Here is a 21,433-nt window from a genome sequence, read left to right as displayed (position 1 = left end):
TCAACAATTACTATATATACGCTACCGCATTCTTCATTCAACCAACCTACAAATTACTTATTAATAATTAAGCTTCAAATATAGAGAGCATAGACAAAATAATATTAACACCATGCAATATTTTAAATCTTTGATACGTTTTCGACAAATAGAATCCTTTATAACAGGATCCGCTAAGCTAAGCTAAGCTGTAAAAAAAGTGCTGCAACAAAATCATTATTTACATTGTTTCCTATATTCAAGTTTATATTTCGAGAACGCAAAAAGAAGCCTACTATCTGGACCACCTAATTCCTACAGTCAGGAATGAAGTTCCGTTATGATTTGGGTATTCAGCTGGTCCTCTCATTCACATCACTGGCCTGATTTCTACTGACTTAGATCACTTATATTATTGGCAAATGAATATCTGAGTTATTCCAATCATAAACGTTAACTGAGTTCAATATGGATAAACAAGTCAACAAGTGGCAATATGAATAAAAATATTGATTAATGAATTCAATCTGAATGTTTAAAGGAATATTTCGAGAAGTTACTTTATATAGCTTTTCTCTAAATACTGACCAATTAATTTTATTGTAAAGCAGAGACGGCGGCTTATTCTTAATAATTTTTGAAAAAACTGTTACTATTACTGAAGAATTATCAGACGATCGATCAAAGATAAGGAAGAAATATACAGGAGGCAGCATGATATGCGACTGTTAACTGTGAAATATGTTTCAAAGAAAACCACATATCTGCCATAATTCAACAGAAAAATGGAAGCTACATAAACACCGGCAGCAAGTAAAAACAGAAAGAAAATGTGAGAAAATTTATTAAAGCAATAAAAGAGCTGAAAGAACAGATCCACAAGAAAAGCTAAACACTGCTAGCTAAGGTAACAAAAAGTTCACTATTAAAAGCAACAGGAAAGCTCAAAAGACACCAGCAGCATAACTAACCAATTAAAGACAATGACAATACTTAAACTAGGGACAATAAGGAAACGATTGAAATATATTTAAACCCTTCCTGTGGTAACATATTTACACATCAAGAAAACATCATTTCGAATGGATCTACCCTGATCTCATCTATCTAATGGTCTGTGAATAAAGTTAAACAAATAATATAGTGGGAAATTAAGCGTAAAAAGGAGGATGTAACCTAATAATTGGAAAAAATCTACAGGAATTACAAGAAAAATTAAAAAATTAAAAACATTTGTATTTAGTGCAACGTTTCTAATGAATTATGGTTCTAAAACCTGAAAAAAAATCAAAAACGGAAGGATTTGATAAAATAATTAAATAAAGTAATAAAGACAGGCAGGTTATTCCTAAGAGACCATTAGGATTTTGCTATAAAGGAAATAATGAACTATGTATTAACTATGTAAATACAAAACAAAAAGGTTCCCTTCATCCATAGTTTCAGCTACCTTAATATTACGTTACAAAAGTTCATTGTTTTATATTAAAAAAGTCGTATAATTAAAATGAAAATACTCAAAAATGGTCTAAGGACTGTGTCGTAGATATCTTAGTAATATAATTATAATTGAAAATAAAATAATAGCACTGTTTTTGATCAAGTAACGAAATACTATATAAGCTGTAATGCTGTCCGTAAATCTGAGCTTCTTCCACAGACCAATTATATCCATTAAACATATTTCGGATATAACCATTACTGCCTATAAAGCATTAATAAATTATTTTATGTTAACCGCTTCATTCTCGCAAAGAATCTCTTAGACCACGTACAAACATGGAAAAAAATTCACGATATCATTCCGAGCAAAAACAACGGAATAGGGCGTGTCTTTTCCTGGGGGGACACGGTCCAACGACTATGCTTGACCCAGGAAGTCGTCCTTCTGTCTAAACTGTCGCAAAAAGGCTTGATATAGGAGGTGCGTTTTCGACTCCAGTCTGTTAAAGAAAGGTTTTATGGGCAGTTTTTTTTCTGCTACGATGCCCTAGTTACGGATTTTATAGGTATCTTTACAGCTTGGACCGCTCTTGTAAGGCACCAACTTAAATTGTTTTAATAATACCTCGTTTTCAAAGAGATTTATGGCTATTTATAGTATTTGTTATAGATGTGTGTTTATGTTCTTTTTACTGTTATCGCATTTCTTATCGAAGGTATTTGTTCTATACAAGTTTTTATCATATTGTGTCTCATACAGTCCCTACTATTAAAATAAAAATACAATAAGTCTAGTGAAAATATTGGAAAAACGTAGAAAAGTATTTGTATACATAAATGTCGATATTCGTATTATAGATTAAATAGAGAAAATATTATAAAAAAATAATTTGTTTTCTAGGCATAACCCAAACCTTTGATAAAGTATGGCATGAAGGCATCAAGTACAACTTAGCAAACAAAATTAGCCGGATGAACCACATTCTCAAATTCTTCTTTTCTAATCACGACTTTAAAGTACTACCCTTGGACCAATATTGTAATTATTCTATACCGGTGATATATGTAAATGTGAAAGAATAATATCGATATTTGATACTGCCTTACCCACCTCAAGTGACAACATTAAAAGAACTGACAAATTACAAACAGCAGTCAATAAATTTAAGTGCTTCAAAATTTACAGCAGTGGTTATCACATACAAAAAATAGATTACTTGTCCATGATAATTGGTGATAATTTGTAATTCCTAGTACAAACCCAGCAAATACTTGGGCATGACAATGAGTAGCAAGCTCAAATAGAAAGAGCATTTATGAAAAAACGAGCAGAATCTTGTATGAAGCTCAAAAATGTGGTGATTGCTTGGACGATTATAACTACTGTTGCGATAGTCGCGGGTTCTATTCCTGCTGGAGCATGGATGTACTTTATGTTAGTAATTGTAAATGTATTTATAGACAACAGTGGAAAATCCGACAAGGAATTAACATAACAGTCACGCCAGTAACCAGGCTGGGTAAGACCGGATGTCTTCCGAGATTGTCTCGAAGTTGGTCACTGGCCAGTCGGTAGGCTTAATGCCGAGGACTTTGGTTCGGAGCCCACGCTAAACAGTAGGTCCATATAAAAAAAGGAGACCAACATATGTCAAAACAAAACTATTATTTAAACAAAATTTTTAAGCCCGTGTTGAGCCACAGTGTTCAATTATATAACTAACATAACTGGCTTATTTGGACTATTTTTTGTACACGTACTTGAAATGTTCGATTCAAATGTTTTTCATACATTCTTACACGTTCTTCTAACCGAAAGCATCATTTCACTCCTAGCGTTAATTGCGATCGAATACCTCCAATTTTGCTTGTTTACGTAACTCTCTTAGCGAAAACGGGCTTCACCACTGTCGATTATTTTATTTAGCCCACTCTGTTGAAGAAGAACTTCAAATAATATATCAGCACAAGTTGTTCTCCAAACATAATCCGTCCAAACATAAAAAGTAAACATCATTTACTTTTTACAATGATGTCTAATTTTTAATATATTTATTATTTCTGCAGGAGAAACGCACTTTTTTTGTATTTAAATTTAAATTCACACATCAATGTTTGTTTTTAATAAATATTAAAGTTTAATGCCGATGAAATATGATTCCAATATACTGTTCATTATATACATATATATATATATATATATATATATATATATATATATATATATATATATATGTATGTTATGTATATATATATGTATATATATAGAAGATAACGTAACTTAGTACTGCAGTCGATTTCTTCATATAATTACACAATGGTGTGTTAAGATTAGACGACCAAACATACAACAAACTAATTAACCCGAAAAAAAACCTGTTGTATCATTATGTGGCCTGATCGCCGCCTTATTTTTACTCAGAAACAGAATACCTATTAAAACTACTGCCGATATAAATACGAAATGCCGCGACAGTTTTATTTATATCGGCATTGCTAATAAAGATTGAGAAAATATAACGCGACATTTTAAATTGGTTAATAAGAAACCTGGCAGTCCGAAGAACTGTACGAAATATAAGTGCGAATGATCGAAATGTTATTTATAAATTGACTGGCACGACTATTTTTAACGGAACGTGCCAGAGAATCACCGTTCAGGCCGATTTATTAATGATAAAATCGAAAGTTATATGCCGAATGAAAACGAAAATTCTTTTGAACTATCGTAAATTCCAATAAAAACAATATAATCTACCCGTTATTCAGTATTATTACAGTAATTGCACAGTACTTAGTGTTGGAAATATACATAGAAAAAAATAGAAATTTCACGGTATAGGCGACCTTGGGGAAATGTTTTGTTCAGTTCAATCAATGGTAGCGCTGCGATCGCAAATTGTGATTGGCTAGTTTAAATTCCTGGTGCCGCCACTAATATGGAAACATTTTCTATGGGCGTCCATTTTTTAGTTTGTTGTTTAAATGTTTTGGTTTTTGTGTTTTTGTTTAGATCAAGAAATCTTCGTTTTACGTTGTGCATATTTTCTGTCTTACAGTAATTATTATAGAGTAATAATCTAAAAATTGATGACAATGCGTCAGTGTAGTAAAAGATGTAGTGTACAGGGGTAAAAATCTACTACGGAAATTAGACATCGTTTCCCAAAGAATGATCTCGCTCCTTTACAAAAATGGGTTGATCAAGTAAATAGTAGTAAGTTACCTGGATAAACCAAAATGCAAATATATCAACGTCATAGTGTCTGTCACGGACATTTTAGTGAAAAATTTAGAATTACCCTTCCTTCACGAACAGATATTAGGGTAAATGCATATCCAACATTGTTTTTATCAGGTACATATAAAATTATCTATCTACTACATGTCTGTTTATATATTGTTTGTTTACAGAAAATCAAAACCTACTTATGAAAATGTTAGTAGTAATAAAATTCAATTAATATACCAAGTTGTTCGTATGCTGTCAGTGTGATGTCTCTACATAAAAAAGTCTTACAAGAAGGTAATAATTAAGATAACTGGATAATTAGTAGTAATAAATACTACTTTTAACTGTAATTTAACTTTTTAGAACAATCAGTGTTAATAATTTTATAGTAGAGCTATTGTATATTTAAATTTGATTGTCTTGTTAAGAAAATATTTGTTACGGTGCCATCAATTAAAAATGTAATTGCTACTTTTAGGGGATTTATTACCTTAAAGAAATTTATTTTGTCTAAATTTACAAATAACTACATTTGTTTAACAAATCTTAACCAGGATTGCTTAAAGAATTTTGTTGGTTCTATTAGAGTTCATGGAGGTAGAAACAGCATCCTTCACCTAGTATGTTCGAGAAATCTTTAAAAGGGCATCACTTCAATTTTTTCACGTCATTCTCCGGGAGAAAATTGTGAAGAAGTAGTTCCACATATTAAATACTGTAAAATCTCAATATATTAGTATAGGCACGATCACTGAAATAACTCAAAAAATTAAAAATACAATCTTGGATTCACCTCTATCAGAGATCAAATATATGAAATGTATAAAAATAGTAAGCAGTTTTTTCAGCAAACTGTTAGTATTATTATTTTGAAAAGTATCCATAGAAAGCTTAGAGATATACAGCTCTGTAAAGGATGTAAAACATCCCTTCATACACTGTTGGATAATATAGGATTTAAATGGTGTAAAGATAACGCACGAAGGGGGGATGGGATAATAGAGCGTCCAAACATTGCGTTTAAAAGAATACAGTTTTTAAAACCTTACAATAAAATCAAGGAAGATTTATTATTTCAATTTGAGTATATAGATGAGATCCAATGGCCACTCATGGCAAGATGATAATAAGAATTGTGTTAAGACAGCAAAAGTTGATGGAAAAAGGTAAACGTTGGAATAACAATTGATTAGGTTTAATTAGTTATAATATTTATTAATAATTCATTGCAGATGTGTATTATTCTTCATGTTGGAAACAGAATGATTAATAACACCTTCGGTTTGGATGAACTCGATCACACAAATTGAAGAAGATATTGACAAATGATGGAATTGTGAACAAATGTTAGATATATAGGAATTAACAGCTTAGATATTCACTCGAATGAGACTTTTTGAATATGGGATTATGATTCAATGATGGGTATTTCCAGTAGAGAGAGGATGATGAGGGCAGAAACAACTAAACGTGAGTATACAGTATATAAGAACTGTAGGAAATCTTATTACCAAGCGTGAAAGATATATGTACATAGACATACTTGTAATTATTCGAAATATACATGAGCATTTGGCATACAAAGGCATTAGGCATACTGCAGCGATAAAATTCAGTTTTATCAGGAATTGTATATAGGTATAAGGATAAGAAACTAAGTAGAAATATAGTGGTATCAAAATGACTTTACAAGGAAACAGCGTACGACGACTATTATACTATTACGTACGACAAACTATTATAATTGTGTAGCGACCGCTACTACCCTTTAGACCACCACGCATTCTCCTATAGCAAGTTCAAAGGTTGGCAACGCCGGTGAATTGGTACCATGCAGTTCCCGGCTATAAAAGACCACCACGACGACGTCTCGCTCTCTACAGTCTGTCTCAACGGAGCACAAATGTGGTACAGGTATGTCTCGGAGAGACAACTTGAACTACTACAAGTGTTCCAACCCAAAAAAGTCCGCGCGTTACTCAAAGCCCTATGGTTTATGAGGAACGTCAATACACACCTCGAATCAGGCATCCCGTTTGTGAAAAATTTCATAAACATGCTCAGTGTGAGGTTCTCCATAGAAACTTTAGAACACGACAACCCCTTGATAAAATCCCTACTCGTTCACAAACCCTGGTAGTAAACAGACCCAGTCGCAACCCAGGGTCTCTCTCGCTCGCCGCCGTAAAACAATCTTACCCCGCACCCGAAGCGATATCAGCCAAAGACTCGCAAAACAGACAAAACATCTCGCTCTCTTTTCTTTCCTCTACCCCCTTGTAACAGTACCACTTCAACAGCGCTACCGTACTTCTTCTACCTAACCTAATATCCAGTCAAATCTCTCGTCGACCACATGTATCATTCAATATCGAAATAAACAAGTCTTATTCAACCAGTGCTTTCAGTTCTCGTGCAAATTCCTTACACAAAATCGTAGTGAGTGTTCGAACAAACAATCGCATCGACAGCCACACATTCCGACTGACCCCGACCCGACGAACATTCCTACAATTCTATAATTAATTATAATTTTAAGTCCTTCGTTAATATATACTTTAGATGTTCTATAATGTTAAAATAAATTATATTTGAGAACAGTACTTTTGTTTCATTATTTTATTTAGATTAGAATTTGGTTGTATGTCAAAGCCAAAATAAACTAAACTCAGAGTTGACGCGACAACATTGCTAGGTTTTGACATCATCAGTTCGGATGACGTAAGTTCACTGTTTTATTGAACAGGCTATAGAATACACCATTATAAAACAGCCTACTAGACGACCCCTTATGTATTGTTTTACTGTCTCGTCATAATAATAGAAAAGTATAAAAAATGCATAATCCAATATTCCGATCTCAGTATTTTGCAACAGTCGACGACACAAAAACAAAATCAAGATCAAAATTAAATGAATGTGTGTGTGTGTCGTAAACTGAAGCAGTTACTAGAGATTCAAAATTAGCCGCTCTGTCGAGATCTGGCAAACACAATCCAGGCGTGGGACGAATTCAATTCAGCTATGCATTAAACAGCAAAAATTCTCTCTATTATACAGCGGGAACATTAAATACCTCTCCGAATTATGTATTTTCTGTTAAATACGTATATAAACCGAAATATTCCATGTTTTTGCGATATATTTTATGTGAACCCAATCCGCTTAGAACCGATAATAATAATAATAATGCAAATATGAATTGTTTAAATACAAAACATGTGTTTCCATTAAATATTTTCCCGTTAAAACTTTCATGATATTTTATATTTATGATTTATGTACGCGCTCATATAAAACTTCGTTATTAAAAATATAGTAATTCAATATTTAATTAATTTGAAACGTGCATGACGGACTAGAAGAAAAAATTAATATTTAAAAATCAATACACATTTATAGTCCATTCAAAGTTTCTTTAGAAATGCGTCGTGTATATTTGTGACGCCGAAACATTACAATGTTGCCGCAGCAACTCTGAGTTTTAGTTCAGTTTGGCTTCGACATACAAGAAAATTCTAATCTAAACAAAGTAATTGAACAAAAATGTTATCAAATATAATTTATTTTAACATTATAGTACATGTAATACATATATTATCGAAGGACTTAAAACTACAATTAGGAAGACGAGTATAATAGTTTGTAGGTTAGATTTGTTTTGTTTACATTGAAGTATTTTCCACACCATTCATGAGGTAGAGTTTCTAGGTGAGTTTTTTATGTAGTGTTATCCTCCTGGAGGCCTAATACACCTAATCAACAATTGTATATCTGAGAAACGTATTTTACTTTCATTCGAGAGCATATTTACTTTTTACTTTTATTTCTTGTTTCCCTCGATGGTGTGTTTACTTGGCAAGTCATCTTTGTACCACTGTATTTTTATTTCTTCTGCTACTACCTGTGTATACCATTTTTGATAAAATTAATCACTGAATTCTGTCTAATGCATTTACCATATCTACAAAACAGTTAGTATTAATTATCTCGTTATACGTTCTAACCTAATGCTTATGTTTAATTTTGAATATTTACAATCATATCTGTGCACACAACTCTTTCACGCCCTACAATACCATATTCTATAGTTATATTCAAATAATTATGTGCATATTTTTAGTTGTTCCCACTCTCATCACTCTGTCTCAGGAAGTTCCAGCATTGCACAGCATTATCACATATCCTGAAAGTCTCCTTCAGTCACTTTCACTTTACGACTCACTGTCCAATTCAATCACTAAACTATTAATTTCTAATCTGTCTAAAACATGTTCAAGATTCCACCATTTATCCTTTGTATGTCTTATCGAGTTCATCCAAACCGAAGGTGTTATGGTTGACAATGTTTCCTTCCACATATCCAAACAGTTTTTGATAGAATATCCTTCTCAACCAGCAATATATCTGCAATTAACTTTAATAAATATGGAGTGCCAATTGAATGCTGTTGTAACTTTTACCTTTTTCCATTTATTATCTTTACACTTTTTGTGTTACTGTTTTGCCAAGAGTGCCCCAATGAACCATTTTGAAATATTCAAGTTTCTTATATTATTTTATGGCATTAATCGAACTCGTGTTAAGGTAATGTCTGGAAGTTCCATTAAACCTCTCCAAGGGTTATCTTTACACCATTTAAACCCTATGCCCTGTAAGAGTGTATGAAAGGATGTCTTACATCACTCAAAATGTCCCTAATTCTTTTATGTATACTTTTCGGAGAGACCATTTTCTCTAAAACAATTTCCTTAAATTATGTTTATATCGATAAAATAGTTTGTGTACTTACTGTTCTTATACATTTCGTATATTTGGTCTCGAATAGAGCCAATGTCAAGATTCGTCACCCACTTTGTATGTAAACTATTGTTTTCGGCATTTTGAAGCAAAGTAATATGATATATTACAGAGCGACTTAAAATTTATCAAAATAAAGGGCTGAAATAATATTTGCCGGTTTATAACCTGTAATAATTATAACAAATATTTTGAATAATTTAGCGTACATCCGATAACCGGACGGCGACCAGCCCTCAGACCTATACAAGATTCTTGAAAACAATAGTGATAAGAGGTTTTAACTCTTATCTATAATTATTGTGGCTGTATATAGATATAGTATAATGTTAAATAAATTATATTTGGTAACATTTTGTTGTAACATTATTTTATTTAGATTAGATTTTTTTGTATGTGAAAGCCAAACTGAACTCAGATTTGGTGCGGCAACACTGTAATGCTTCGACGTCGCAAATATCCACGACGCATTACTAAAAAAGCTTCGAATAGACTATATATGGTCCTTTGCCGTGCAATTTTATCAAATAATGATATTAAAAAAGAGGCCCAGGAAAGGTCTAGTAAAATGTAACCCAGCCTTGGTTGGGTTATTTTATTAAGTGTTTATTGTTACAGTTTAATTTGGAATGATGTAGAAAGCCATCGGGTGATATTCTAAATTTACTGTGAACATACTCATAAAAATTTAACTCAGTTTAAAAATCGAAACAAATCACCAATAGTATAATTGATGAATATATAATAATATCAGCATCCAAAGAAATATAGCCATGGTACAGGTTGCGATTAGGACACTTTGTAGCATGAGATAACATGTTACAAGTTTATATGTTGCAAAATCCGCTTAAATAAATAATAATCACTATACTACATTAACAATTTGACGTCTTACGCTTCGTCTCTTAGCTGTAAAACTTAAATGTTATATGAAATTACATAAAAGTTAGCGCTAGCGATGGATTATATTTTGAAAAATTATAATATAAACAATTTAGCTTCTCATTCTTTGTTATGTATCGATGGTGAGTCATCTGAATTTAACTTAGAGCCGGCTTGGTGGCGCAGTGGTACAGACAACAGGACGGTCCACCTACTGTTGCTATAGTCGCAGGTTCGAATCCTGCTGGAGCATGGTCGTATATGTATGCTTGTGATTGTCCTAGGTGTATCCTATTGTGTACAAAATCCGACAAGGAAAATAATTCCAGTCACGTCAATAACCAGGCTAGGTAAAACCGGATGTCTTCTGGGATGATTTCTAAGTTATCTTTCTCTTTCTAAGTCACTCGTCAGTCGGTAGACTTAATGCCGAGGACCGTGGTTCGGAGCCCACGTTAAATTGTAGGTCCAGTCCAGATAAAGCCATAGTTGGTAAACGGAGACTTTACAATACATAGATAAAAAAGAAACCCATTATTTCTTAATAGGTGACTTATTAAATTGCATCCCGCGCTACAAAACTACTACTAGGTACACTATAAATATTCACATTTAGTGCGTCCTCTGATGACATAAATTGGCAAAACTTGATTACGACTTTATCAAAGTCCCCATCAAAGAGAAAATGCGTTAATAATATATGTTTATAGTTTTCTTCGGCAAATGTGGAAATCAAGGAACCAAGCACAAATGTTTTTATCTCATCAATTCGGTTTCTATAATCTCGATATCAAAGATTCAACATTGATTGATAATAATATTGAAATATCGTTATCACTGTTTCTACTGTCCAATAATTAAACATTTCACAAAAATCCGTTTGGAACCGTTTGAAGAAGGACGAAACCATAAAAGAAACATCCTGGGCCGAACTTTCAATATCCACAATCCGGAGTAGCAATCCGCAAATGGCATCCGGGCCATTTGCAGATTGCTACTCAATCTCAAGAAAATAATTTCTGAAACGGATGGTTACGGACCAGCTTTCATCAAGACATCACACACACCAACTGTCCCTATACATGTCGAACTATTTTGCTAGTTAAAAAAATGCCATAAGAAAATCTCAACATATACTTTCCCAGTTTTTTTTTTGACAATAAAAACAAAGACTTCTATGAGAAACGCTTAATTGAATGTTCTTCAAAATTGCTACAACATATCGAACAAATCTGCATCTATTTGACTGCATTCTAAGTATATTCATTAAAGTTTACAATTCCACACCAAGATAATAAATTTCTTACCCCACATCTTTTATAAGGTATTTTAATAATAATTATTTTCCCATCTCCAATACACACACTCAATTTCATTTCGTCAATCACACATATGCCCTAGCGTTACCCTATTGAATAATTACTTAGCAGAAGGCATATTTATTTTAAAAATATTTAGAAATCATAGGGACATATTAAATTAAAATTTCGAAATTATAGACTGATATTAAAACACGTTAGTACAATTTTTTAGAATGAAGAAAATATTGACGATATAAAACTAGTAAATATAATTGCATAGACAGTGTATAAACAATTAATAAACTTACACAAAAATATCTGAACCATCCAAAGATGGCCAAGAGCAAACAGTAAAGCACGATATATTTTTTTAACCGTTTAGATAATGGAAAATTCCAATTATCTCTAAGTTTTCAATATCTTCTAACTACAAGAAAAACCAATATTTGTTGAAACTTATATATTAAACACAAGAATTCGTAAAAAACGAAACCTGAAAGTTATATATAGTGAATCCTCATGTTATCAGCTGGTTTATTCTTTAAAATATTGAAAAATGTTGGTTTAGGCCTCCCAAATCTATATATAGCTATAAACAATCCAGTGTGTCATATGGACTGTATTGAGGTGGATTTGAGAGTGATACATTTATTTTTCAAAATAAAAATGGAAACAACGTAACATAAATTGTAATACGGTTAAGGAAAAATCGATTAAACTATTCATAATTCAGTCATTTAACTAATGTTATCTTATTTGATAAAAAATAGTTTTATTCTTCTGCAAATTCGATGTTTTTTACACCTATATTATTTTATAAGTTTATTGTTTTGCTAGTTTGGAAGCAATCTACGAACAAAATGCGCTTTACACCTTAACAGAAACTCACTTTGGAACATAGTATTCAGGGTCACGCCACTCGCTCACATATTGCTTTGATTGTTGAGAGGGGAGGATTGGAAACTCATGTCTCATCTGACGCACCAATTCCTTTTAAACAATTAGAAACCTTAATCGAATATATTTTGTACTATTGTGAGCTAATCAAAAACAAAAAAAAGAGCTCGTATTAAAATACGAAAAAATGTATTGGTTATTTGGAGAGAAATCAAGTTGCTTCTACCTAAGCAAATACTAAAAACTACATCAACCCATGCAATTCAATTATAGGAATTTTTAAGAATTAATATCACAATAACAGCAGTATTTCAGAATATAGTCCTGAGAAAAATTATGGATGCTCTCAGATACTACAGGAATAGTTATTTACACCGAAAACTTGGATTCCAACTGTCAGATAAAATTATGAGATTCACAACAAGACTTGAGAAAAGATACTACTGTTAGGTTAACACTGCAAGTGCTGCAATTCTTGGATAACCCTGAACTCTGACCAAGAGTCAAAGAAATCGTCTAAAAAAAAGTCTGCTAAATAAAAAAACAAAACAGAAAAGCACCACTGAATTATATTTTATTCGAGACTAAGAAGTCTTCTAGATAAGTGTCTAATACCTAGTTTTAAGACATTGTAAAGAAAAGTTGTGAGTCGACGACTATATGTAAATACAATTTCACCTAATAACTTTTATAAGCAAAGCAACTGTCTATTAAACATACGAATTGGTGTAAAATCATAGAGAAATAAAGATTTAACATTATAGGAAATTTTGGGGAAATGTTTCGCGACGTCCAACATGTAGATGTCGCTACTTTTAACTTATTACATGCTTTAATCGCTACGCTATAAGCCGTGAGGGATGGGATCCGATTGGCTTACTTCGTTTCTTTGGTACGTTTGTTGTTTACTTATTTTAAGCGACAGTTTCAGTATGGATGACATAAGGAATAGTTGTTTTAGAGATTAAATTATTAGTTCAGTTAGTATATATAAGCCGGTAGTACAAAAAGTAAAGTGAATTATCGCTCTAGGAAGTGTTATGTACCCGGATGCACAGATGGTAAAGAAATGCAGAATCAAAATCTCAAACCGATTGGATTAAGTATCAAAGAAATTTATGGTCGTTACAGTATGTTTTAGTGTTTGTAAGTTGGGGTAAAATTATTCATATATAAAAATATCAAATATTTATTTTTTTAATTTTAGAAATTAATCCGCTTCCGAAAGAAGCTATGCAAACGGCTATATACTTTTCTTCTCATCAATATTGCAGCTCCAATAAAATAATATCTGCTGAATGCAAATCTATTAACAGAAGATTAACCGATGTTCAATCTGTTAAAGTGTTATCAATTTAATAACTACCTTGAGGGGTTCATTCAAAAGTATTATTATCCAAATAAATATATTGGCTTAAGGCTACTAAAGAAAAATAGTTTTTTTTTTATCTAACTCATGGATTCAGGAATATACATTATGGGCTAGTACGTTTTAGAAGTCATTTGGAGCGCTCAAAATAAGTTAATTTTTTTCATCTCATTGGCCTTTAGAAAATTGTGAAGAGAATGAACATGAGGGGGATGGATCTATAACTGTAATTCCAGATGTTTCTATACGAAAAAATACGTCAAGGCAATATCTTATGCCCCAGAAAATTGTTTTATTATAACGTCAGTAGGTCTCTTTATTTTAGACTCTTTTATTTTATCCCGCGATATTGCCACGACGATAATAAAACATATTTTTGTCAAATATCTTTAAAAAGTGTAAATTTAAAATCTTTTTATTCTACATCACATAATGATTTTCTAGATAGAATATTAAAAATAATAAGTGCTATATACTTTTGTGTAAATAATAGATCTCTAATAGATTAAATTGATGGCACTAAGCAAATATGGAAAAGACTGAAGTTTGTCAATTAAACGTGATGTCAGGGCTGTCACGTGCTGCACCTGCGTGGCAAACTTTATCAAAGAGCCAGTCAAATGACTTCACAGTAAAATGTTTTTTGCAGGTGCCTATAATGTAGATTTAAATTGACCAATTAAATTACTTGAATGGCCGCATTTGTACGTTGTAAGAGGTCCCTATTGAGTTGACTCTCTATTACTCTATGTGCAAAATTTTATAATTTCAATACAATTATTAAAAAGAAACTAAACCATTGGCCACCCTATATTGAAAATAGTTATACCTGCACCGTATTTATATATTTTTCCACGTAAAATTACTCACGAAGAAACGTAACGGTGAGCGATCGTATAATATTATCTGTTATCTAATTGAATGTCTTACGCGGAGAAATATTAATTTTTTTTAGTGGTTTGTAGGCGATCCTAAACCCAGCGCGGAGCCAACAGCGAAACCTGTGCCAAAAATAAAATCTGTGTCACATATTTTCGAATTTATTCAACGGAAATAAATAATACAGATTTTCTTGATCAAAACAGTCACCTACATGGAAAAATATTCAATGACAGCCCCAAAAATAAAGCACAAATTGGACGCCACCAGCTTGATCGATAAGATAATATATTCTCCTATATTTTGTAAAATTAATTTTACATTATTAGTATTAGAACACAATGTTTTGTACAGGACCATTTTATTTGACATTTTTACCGATATATTGTTGTAACATTTATTTATGACAGACTAATGTGTCAGATAATTCAAAAAGAATTAATTAAAAATTATAGGATAATTATAATATTAATTAGAATTATCTTAAATAATTAATTATCTTATTTGTATTAAACTAAAATAGTTGATTTAAATGTTCCTTAATGTTTAGAAGCAAGTAATACTTTTGTTACATTTCAATATTCAATACGAAATTAAAAATGGATCTACCATTTTTAAAGACTTGTGTAATATACCACTGTGATAAAAAAAACATCACTCTATTCCCCATACTACAAATATATTTAAAATAAAATATATCTGGTTATAAAGATATTTTAGTGCAATTGTCGACACAATGTACACTTTTTAATCATTTTGTGGCTTTAGCTGACAACATAATGCGAGAGGAATTGACTAATATATCGATAATTTTAATTTCAAATTCTGCAAATCTGATTCATATAGATAGGTCAATATATAAATGTTTATAAAAACGTATCAAACCAATTTCCGTAAAATGTATGTATTTTTGCGTGTTGAAACCGCATTTAATATGTTTTTTATCACTCACTATGTGTTTCTCTGATACAATAACCCGAGTATTATATTCTTATTTTTGTATTTTATTTCGCATTTCTCTATAAAGCTTGTCTGTTGCTACTGCGTAAAATGACCAAGAGTAACGATAGTTCATCATATTAATATTATGATCATGTTAAATACGATAATTTTATAATTTAAGAGCAAACACTTATATGCAGGCCTCGGTTTCCTTTCCATTTCTCGTCGCTATTAAACATATCAATATAATTTTCAATAATACACTTCAAACTACTCCATTTTTAAACCCCTGTATGTTATCAAAAATATTAAGCTTTACTGTCACTAGTTTAGTATAATCCCGTAATATAAAGCATAAGCCTGGCTTTCAATGTAAAAAAAAATAAAACCCAAGAATTTTTAATTTTTTTTATAATTAACATAATAGTTACATATTACTACACATTTTTCAACAATTTTATTAATATTAGTTTTTTATATATTTTAAAGTATCCTTTTTTACCAACGACGCTAGGCTAATTAGACGCATATTTAAGTAAGAAAGAGAGCTTAAATTATTTGTATATGTTCCATCCTCCAGGTTGTTTATGATTGCCATCATAAGAAAAGCTCACATTTTCGTGCCTACCACCTTATGAAGTCAATTGTTAGCTAATACATAAAATTAAAAGTATATTACGATATGAACATAAGATTACGTCAAAAGAAATAACTTGTTCAATTTTTTATAATTGACATAGTATATATTAATTTAAATCATAGTTTAAATATATTATAATTATCATATTATTATAAGGTATACACTATTTCCTATTAAATATTAATAGGATAAATTTCATTAACATAATAAATATCAATAAGAATATACTCATATTATTTTTAAATAAATAATATTAATATATTGATATTAACACTGCGCTAATAATAAAGTTTGCTATATTTATTGTTCTAAATTCTGTGAAGAAAAACCTTTAACAATATATTAATGTTATCAATATTAATATTATTTTTAAATAAGTAATATTGATGTTACAGCGGTAATGAAACTTATATTATTTGAACATTGAATAATTTTCGATATTTATTTAATTTTTTTATGAATTCATTAATATAAAATACATACGAATAAAATACATGAAACACTTTTTTGTTATTGTTAGCAATGAAAACTAATAAAGTTTACTATACTTCTACTTCTAAACTATATAAAGAAACGAACAATACATAATTTTAATACAACCTGTCAACTCGAAACTTTATTTGAATATTCGATATATGAGATCGTGAAAATTACCAAACAAACTCATCGTGTTATATTTACGGTGAAATCAGACACGTCTGTTTGCTCTGATGAAAAAGCTTTTTGTGATCGAGATCTTAAGAGCTAAAATTAACCGCCCAAGTCGGGTATTAAAATTGATCGATGACCAATTAACATATACCAATGCACATAAACTAGATCGTCATCATTGCTAATTCGACACTAATGCTATTATTGACTATGGTTTATAAAATATACTTTCAATATATTGCTGTTTGATATTGCAAATTGCTCTACGATGCATATAATAGGATTGTGAAAAAGTAATCCACGTATACCATCAATTCCATTTTTTAAGATCCTTTAACTAACTAGTAATGAATGTAAAGAAGATGTTGGACACGTTATTATTTATTCTGTTAACCAGATTGTTTCACAAATATGTTCCCTTAAACTATTATGCATTAAAAATTAGAAAACATTTAAACGATGATTAAATAATTAATAGATTAGCTTCTAGTGATTGCCAAATGTGTTTGTCTAGTTTAGGTTGGTCTAGGGGTCTAATTTATTAGGCCATTTAACTGTTTTTAGGATATTTGTGCCAACAAGAAACAGTCAAGTACCAAGAGCAGAACAAGTAATGAAATGAAAAAGTAATCCACGCATATCATCAATTCATTTATTTAAGATCCAGTGACTGACTGGTAATTGTCTGGAAGATATTGGACACGTGTTAGGCGTTTTATTATTTGTTCTGTTAACTATATTTCTTTATATATAAGTTGCTTTAATTTATTATACGTTAACTATAAGAACACATCTAAACGACGTTTAACTAATTAATATATTAGCTTTGAACAATTTTCAAATATAATTATTTAGTTTAGATGGGTCTAAGGGTTTAATTTATTAGGCCATTTAACTGTTTTTACTATATTTGTGCCAACAAGAAACAATCAAGTACCAAGAGCAGAACAAGTAATGAATTGAAAAAGTAATCCACGCATATCATCAATTAATTTTTTTTTAAGATCCAGTGACTGACTGGTAATTGTCTGGAAGATGTTGGACACGTGTTAGGCGTTTTATTATTTGTTCTGTTAACTATATTTCTTCATATATAAGTTGCCTTAATTTATTATACATTAACAATAAGAACACGTCTAAACGACGTTTAACTAATTAATATATTAGCTTTGAACAATTTTCAAATATAATTATTTAGTTTAGATAGGTCTAAGGGTTTAATTTATTAGGCCATTTAACTGTTTTTTGAATATTTGTGCCAACAAGAATGAGTAAAGAAAATAAACAGTCAAGTATAAAGAACAAGACTTAGTCAAGAATCAATCAACAACAAATAAAGAAAACGGGCGATTCTCATCAGAAACCAACTCGCAGAAAAGAGAATTTCCATTCGAAGCAGACATTCATAAACAAGCTCACATCAAACAGAACCGTAGAGTTCTCGCCACTTACTTTTCGGATCAGTAGTTGGGTCCGAGGACGGAATCGCCGTTAAAATTATAGAAAACCAGCCATAAGATTTAGTAAGTCAAATCCAAACTCTCATTTCATAATTCTCTTCACCATACGTACCGATGTTTTCTTTTCTATTATATATTCATTATGTTAGTAATTATTTAAATAAAGAAACTAGTCTTGACACATTAATTTACCAAAAGAAGAAGGAAAATCTATTGTATTTTTATTTAACACTCGAAACATTTGTTAATCGAATTATTATATATGACAAAAAGTGGATGAAATAGAAATGTACCATTTGTATCCACTACAGCAAACATTAATTTATAAACTAGAAGCAGCTAAACAGAAAATTGCTTAGAAACACGTTTTACTGCCAAACAAATTGATGTTTTGTTTCGTAATTACCTGTTAAAAAAACGCCACAAAATTTAAAAGCGTTGGACACATTGTTGTTGTTTATTTTTTATTTTCTTGAATTTTAGAGCATTGTTATTTTCAATTAATTCGATAATTAACGTGGTTAATTTAGAGAATGTTATTGAGTTTTATGTTTGATGGTAAAAAACGTGGACTGCTTTTTCACGCTCATAACACTTTAAAATGAGGTTTACCTGTAAATCCGACGTTTATAGCCAAAATAGCGATGAAAACAGCAAACATATCTCCATACGAAGCCATATCAACAGCGATCGAAATATCCGTACACCACTAATCTCACTTGACCGTTCTCCCGCTCAGTATATGCACCATAAAACAGTAAAACCTACCAGCGGAAAAACTTTCAATTCACATCATGCAACGGGGTACCGTCCGACAGTCGAGTTCTTCGTCTCGAAACCGAAAAACTTGGAAAACTCGGTGGCCGGTGTTCTATTTTAAACTGATACGCGTCGAATCAATTTTAGAGCAGGAAAAAAAATACAACTCGATCCCGTACGGGACGATGGTCTCGTTCCGATTTTATCGGTGGTTCCCGATGAATGGTACGCGGAAAACTCGTCCTCTCTCTCCCTATCTCCCCCGACAGCGCAATGGAAATCGTGTGTACACGCTACGTCCTGCGAGTCGATGCCGGATCGCAGGGTTTCATGGAAGCGTTCCCGTTTGGAGTTTCGGCCGGACTGAATCGGCTGAAATGCCTGAAAATCGCTGCTGAAAACGGTGTCGGATGCACGCACACATGCGCGTCCTGCAAAAATTAACAGGTGCTCCCGTTATTAGTTTATACGTTTATGGTTCGAGTTGATGGGACTGGAAGGGTACGGGAAGCGACTTCTATGTATAACTGATGAGGGGTGTGTTTATTTCCAGTTTTATCGGCCCGCATACACTTATTCCTGCCGTATACGCGGGCATTAATATTTATGTCACCGTGCCGGCGATTTTCAATCCTCGGCCAGCAGGATACTTTCCACACAACACTAATGATCCGGAATGTTTTATCTCCTTTTTTAATTAATTTTGTTTCATTATAAATCACTTATTGCCATCTTTTCGTACAATAACCGTTATTATCGGGCGTATAAACTAATATTAAGGGATTCGCTTTTCAGTATGTGTCATTTCGTCAAAGCCTGAGCAAAAAATTCCTTCAGTGCGTCGAAAATTTCGAGAAAAAAAACACCGAAGGCATATTATTTTTGATGACGAAGATTTGAAGATATTGCTCGATGAAACGTTGTCTATTTAAAATAACAGTAAACTCACGTCATCTCTATGTCTATCGCAGATTTCAAATTCGTTGTAAAATCAGACTGATTATTCTAGTTAAAAAGAGATACAATGCTGTCTGATCCATTCGAATATGTGACCGACCCTGATATATACGTTAAATGAACTTTAGAATAAATTATATTTGATAACATTATTTTTATTGCATTATACTGTTTAGATTAGAATGTTTTTATATGTTAACAGCAAAATGAATTAAAATTGAGTGTTGATGTGGCAACAGTACAACGTTTTGATGTCATGAATTTAGATGGCGTAAGTTCAGTGTTTCATTGAAAAATGGGAGGAATACAAGCAAAGATACAACAAAGTTACTCGTCAGCGTCACAACGCTCGACCACAAATTACAAAACAGGTGAAAACTTACTCGGAAACATTAAAATGGGACGTGCTACCTCATCAGTCGTATTCTCCAGACCTTGTTCCTTCTGATTACTACTTGTTCCGACATATGACTAGAGACCTGTGTGAGGAGCGGCTCACGTCTTATGAGAATACTAAGAAATGGATCGATTCGTGTCTAGCCTCAAAAGTTACATCGTTCTTTCGAGATGGAATCTGTAAATTGCCTATCTATCAACGTACAGTACTTTGAATAAAATAAATTGTACCGATGTTTCACAGTAAAGCTTCAAATTTAAAAAAATCGTTAAAACTAATTTATAAGCCAAATATATTTCATTTGAATTGAAATTTGATAAGTAGAAATTACAAGAAATCCTTGACAACTCTTCTGTAGTAAAACATTATCATTCAGGAGGATGTCCTTGTATCTGTTAATCACAATTGCCAATTTTTGGAACGTGGGAACTCAACTACGCATGGCTGATCCTATCATATGCATTTGCAAGATTTTATGACCATGAATATTCTAATTCGGTGTCGATATGAATGATTCTCTTGGGCTAAACCATTATTTTTTACACCTGAAACGGTTCTAATAAAGCCACTTTTCATCTCTAGTAACACATGACACAAAACTCTTCTTTTTTGAGATAAACTAGCCGCAATATTAGAATGGTTTGAACGGACATCTTCAGTCAATTCTTGTGGTAGCCATTTTCTTCCTTTTCGGTCTTTTCCATCGTATGTTGACTCATATACACTATGAAACTGTCTGAAAGCTCTTTGAGAGTTTAAGCTTGGATTCCGTTCAATTAATATATATATATATATATATATATATATATATATATATATATATATATATAACAGTAATTACGGTC

The 21,433-nt window shown here is 31.7% G+C and overlaps 1 protein-coding gene and 1 long non-coding RNA gene across 7 annotated transcripts in view; one reads left to right on the top strand and one right to left on the bottom strand.

The window, feature by feature from the left end:
• The window catches only part of LOC143199159 (nephrin), an 891,666-nt gene extending 872,067 nt beyond the window's left edge, over window positions 1-19,599 (bottom strand). For all 6 annotated transcript variants that reach the window (XM_076408969.1, XM_076408968.1, XM_076408964.1 and 3 more), the window contains exon 1: window positions 19,088-19,599. In XM_076408969.1, the coding sequence (XP_076265084.1) occupies window positions 19,088-19,154 (67 nt within the window). In that variant the 5' untranslated portion in view covers window positions 19,155-19,599. The remainder of the gene's footprint in view (window positions 1-19,087) is intronic.
• Window positions 5,309-13,690, top strand: LOC143198513 (uncharacterized). The gene is made up of 3 exons (XR_013006231.1): window positions 5,309-5,820; window positions 5,887-6,124; window positions 13,567-13,690. It is a non-coding gene; the product is annotated as an uncharacterized LOC143198513 (long non-coding RNA).
• Window positions 19,600-21,433: the final 1,834 nt, after the last annotated feature.

The sequence above is a fragment of the Rhynchophorus ferrugineus genome, unplaced genomic scaffold (assembly GCF_030347505.1).
Source record: "Rhynchophorus ferrugineus isolate W39M unplaced genomic scaffold, kcgeb_rfMv2 rfM6, whole genome shotgun sequence".
Taxonomy (NCBI): Eukaryota; Metazoa; Arthropoda; class Insecta; order Coleoptera; family Curculionidae; genus Rhynchophorus; species Rhynchophorus ferrugineus.
Note: the sequence above shows the minus strand (reverse complement) of the source record. Positions and strands in the feature narration are given on the sequence as shown.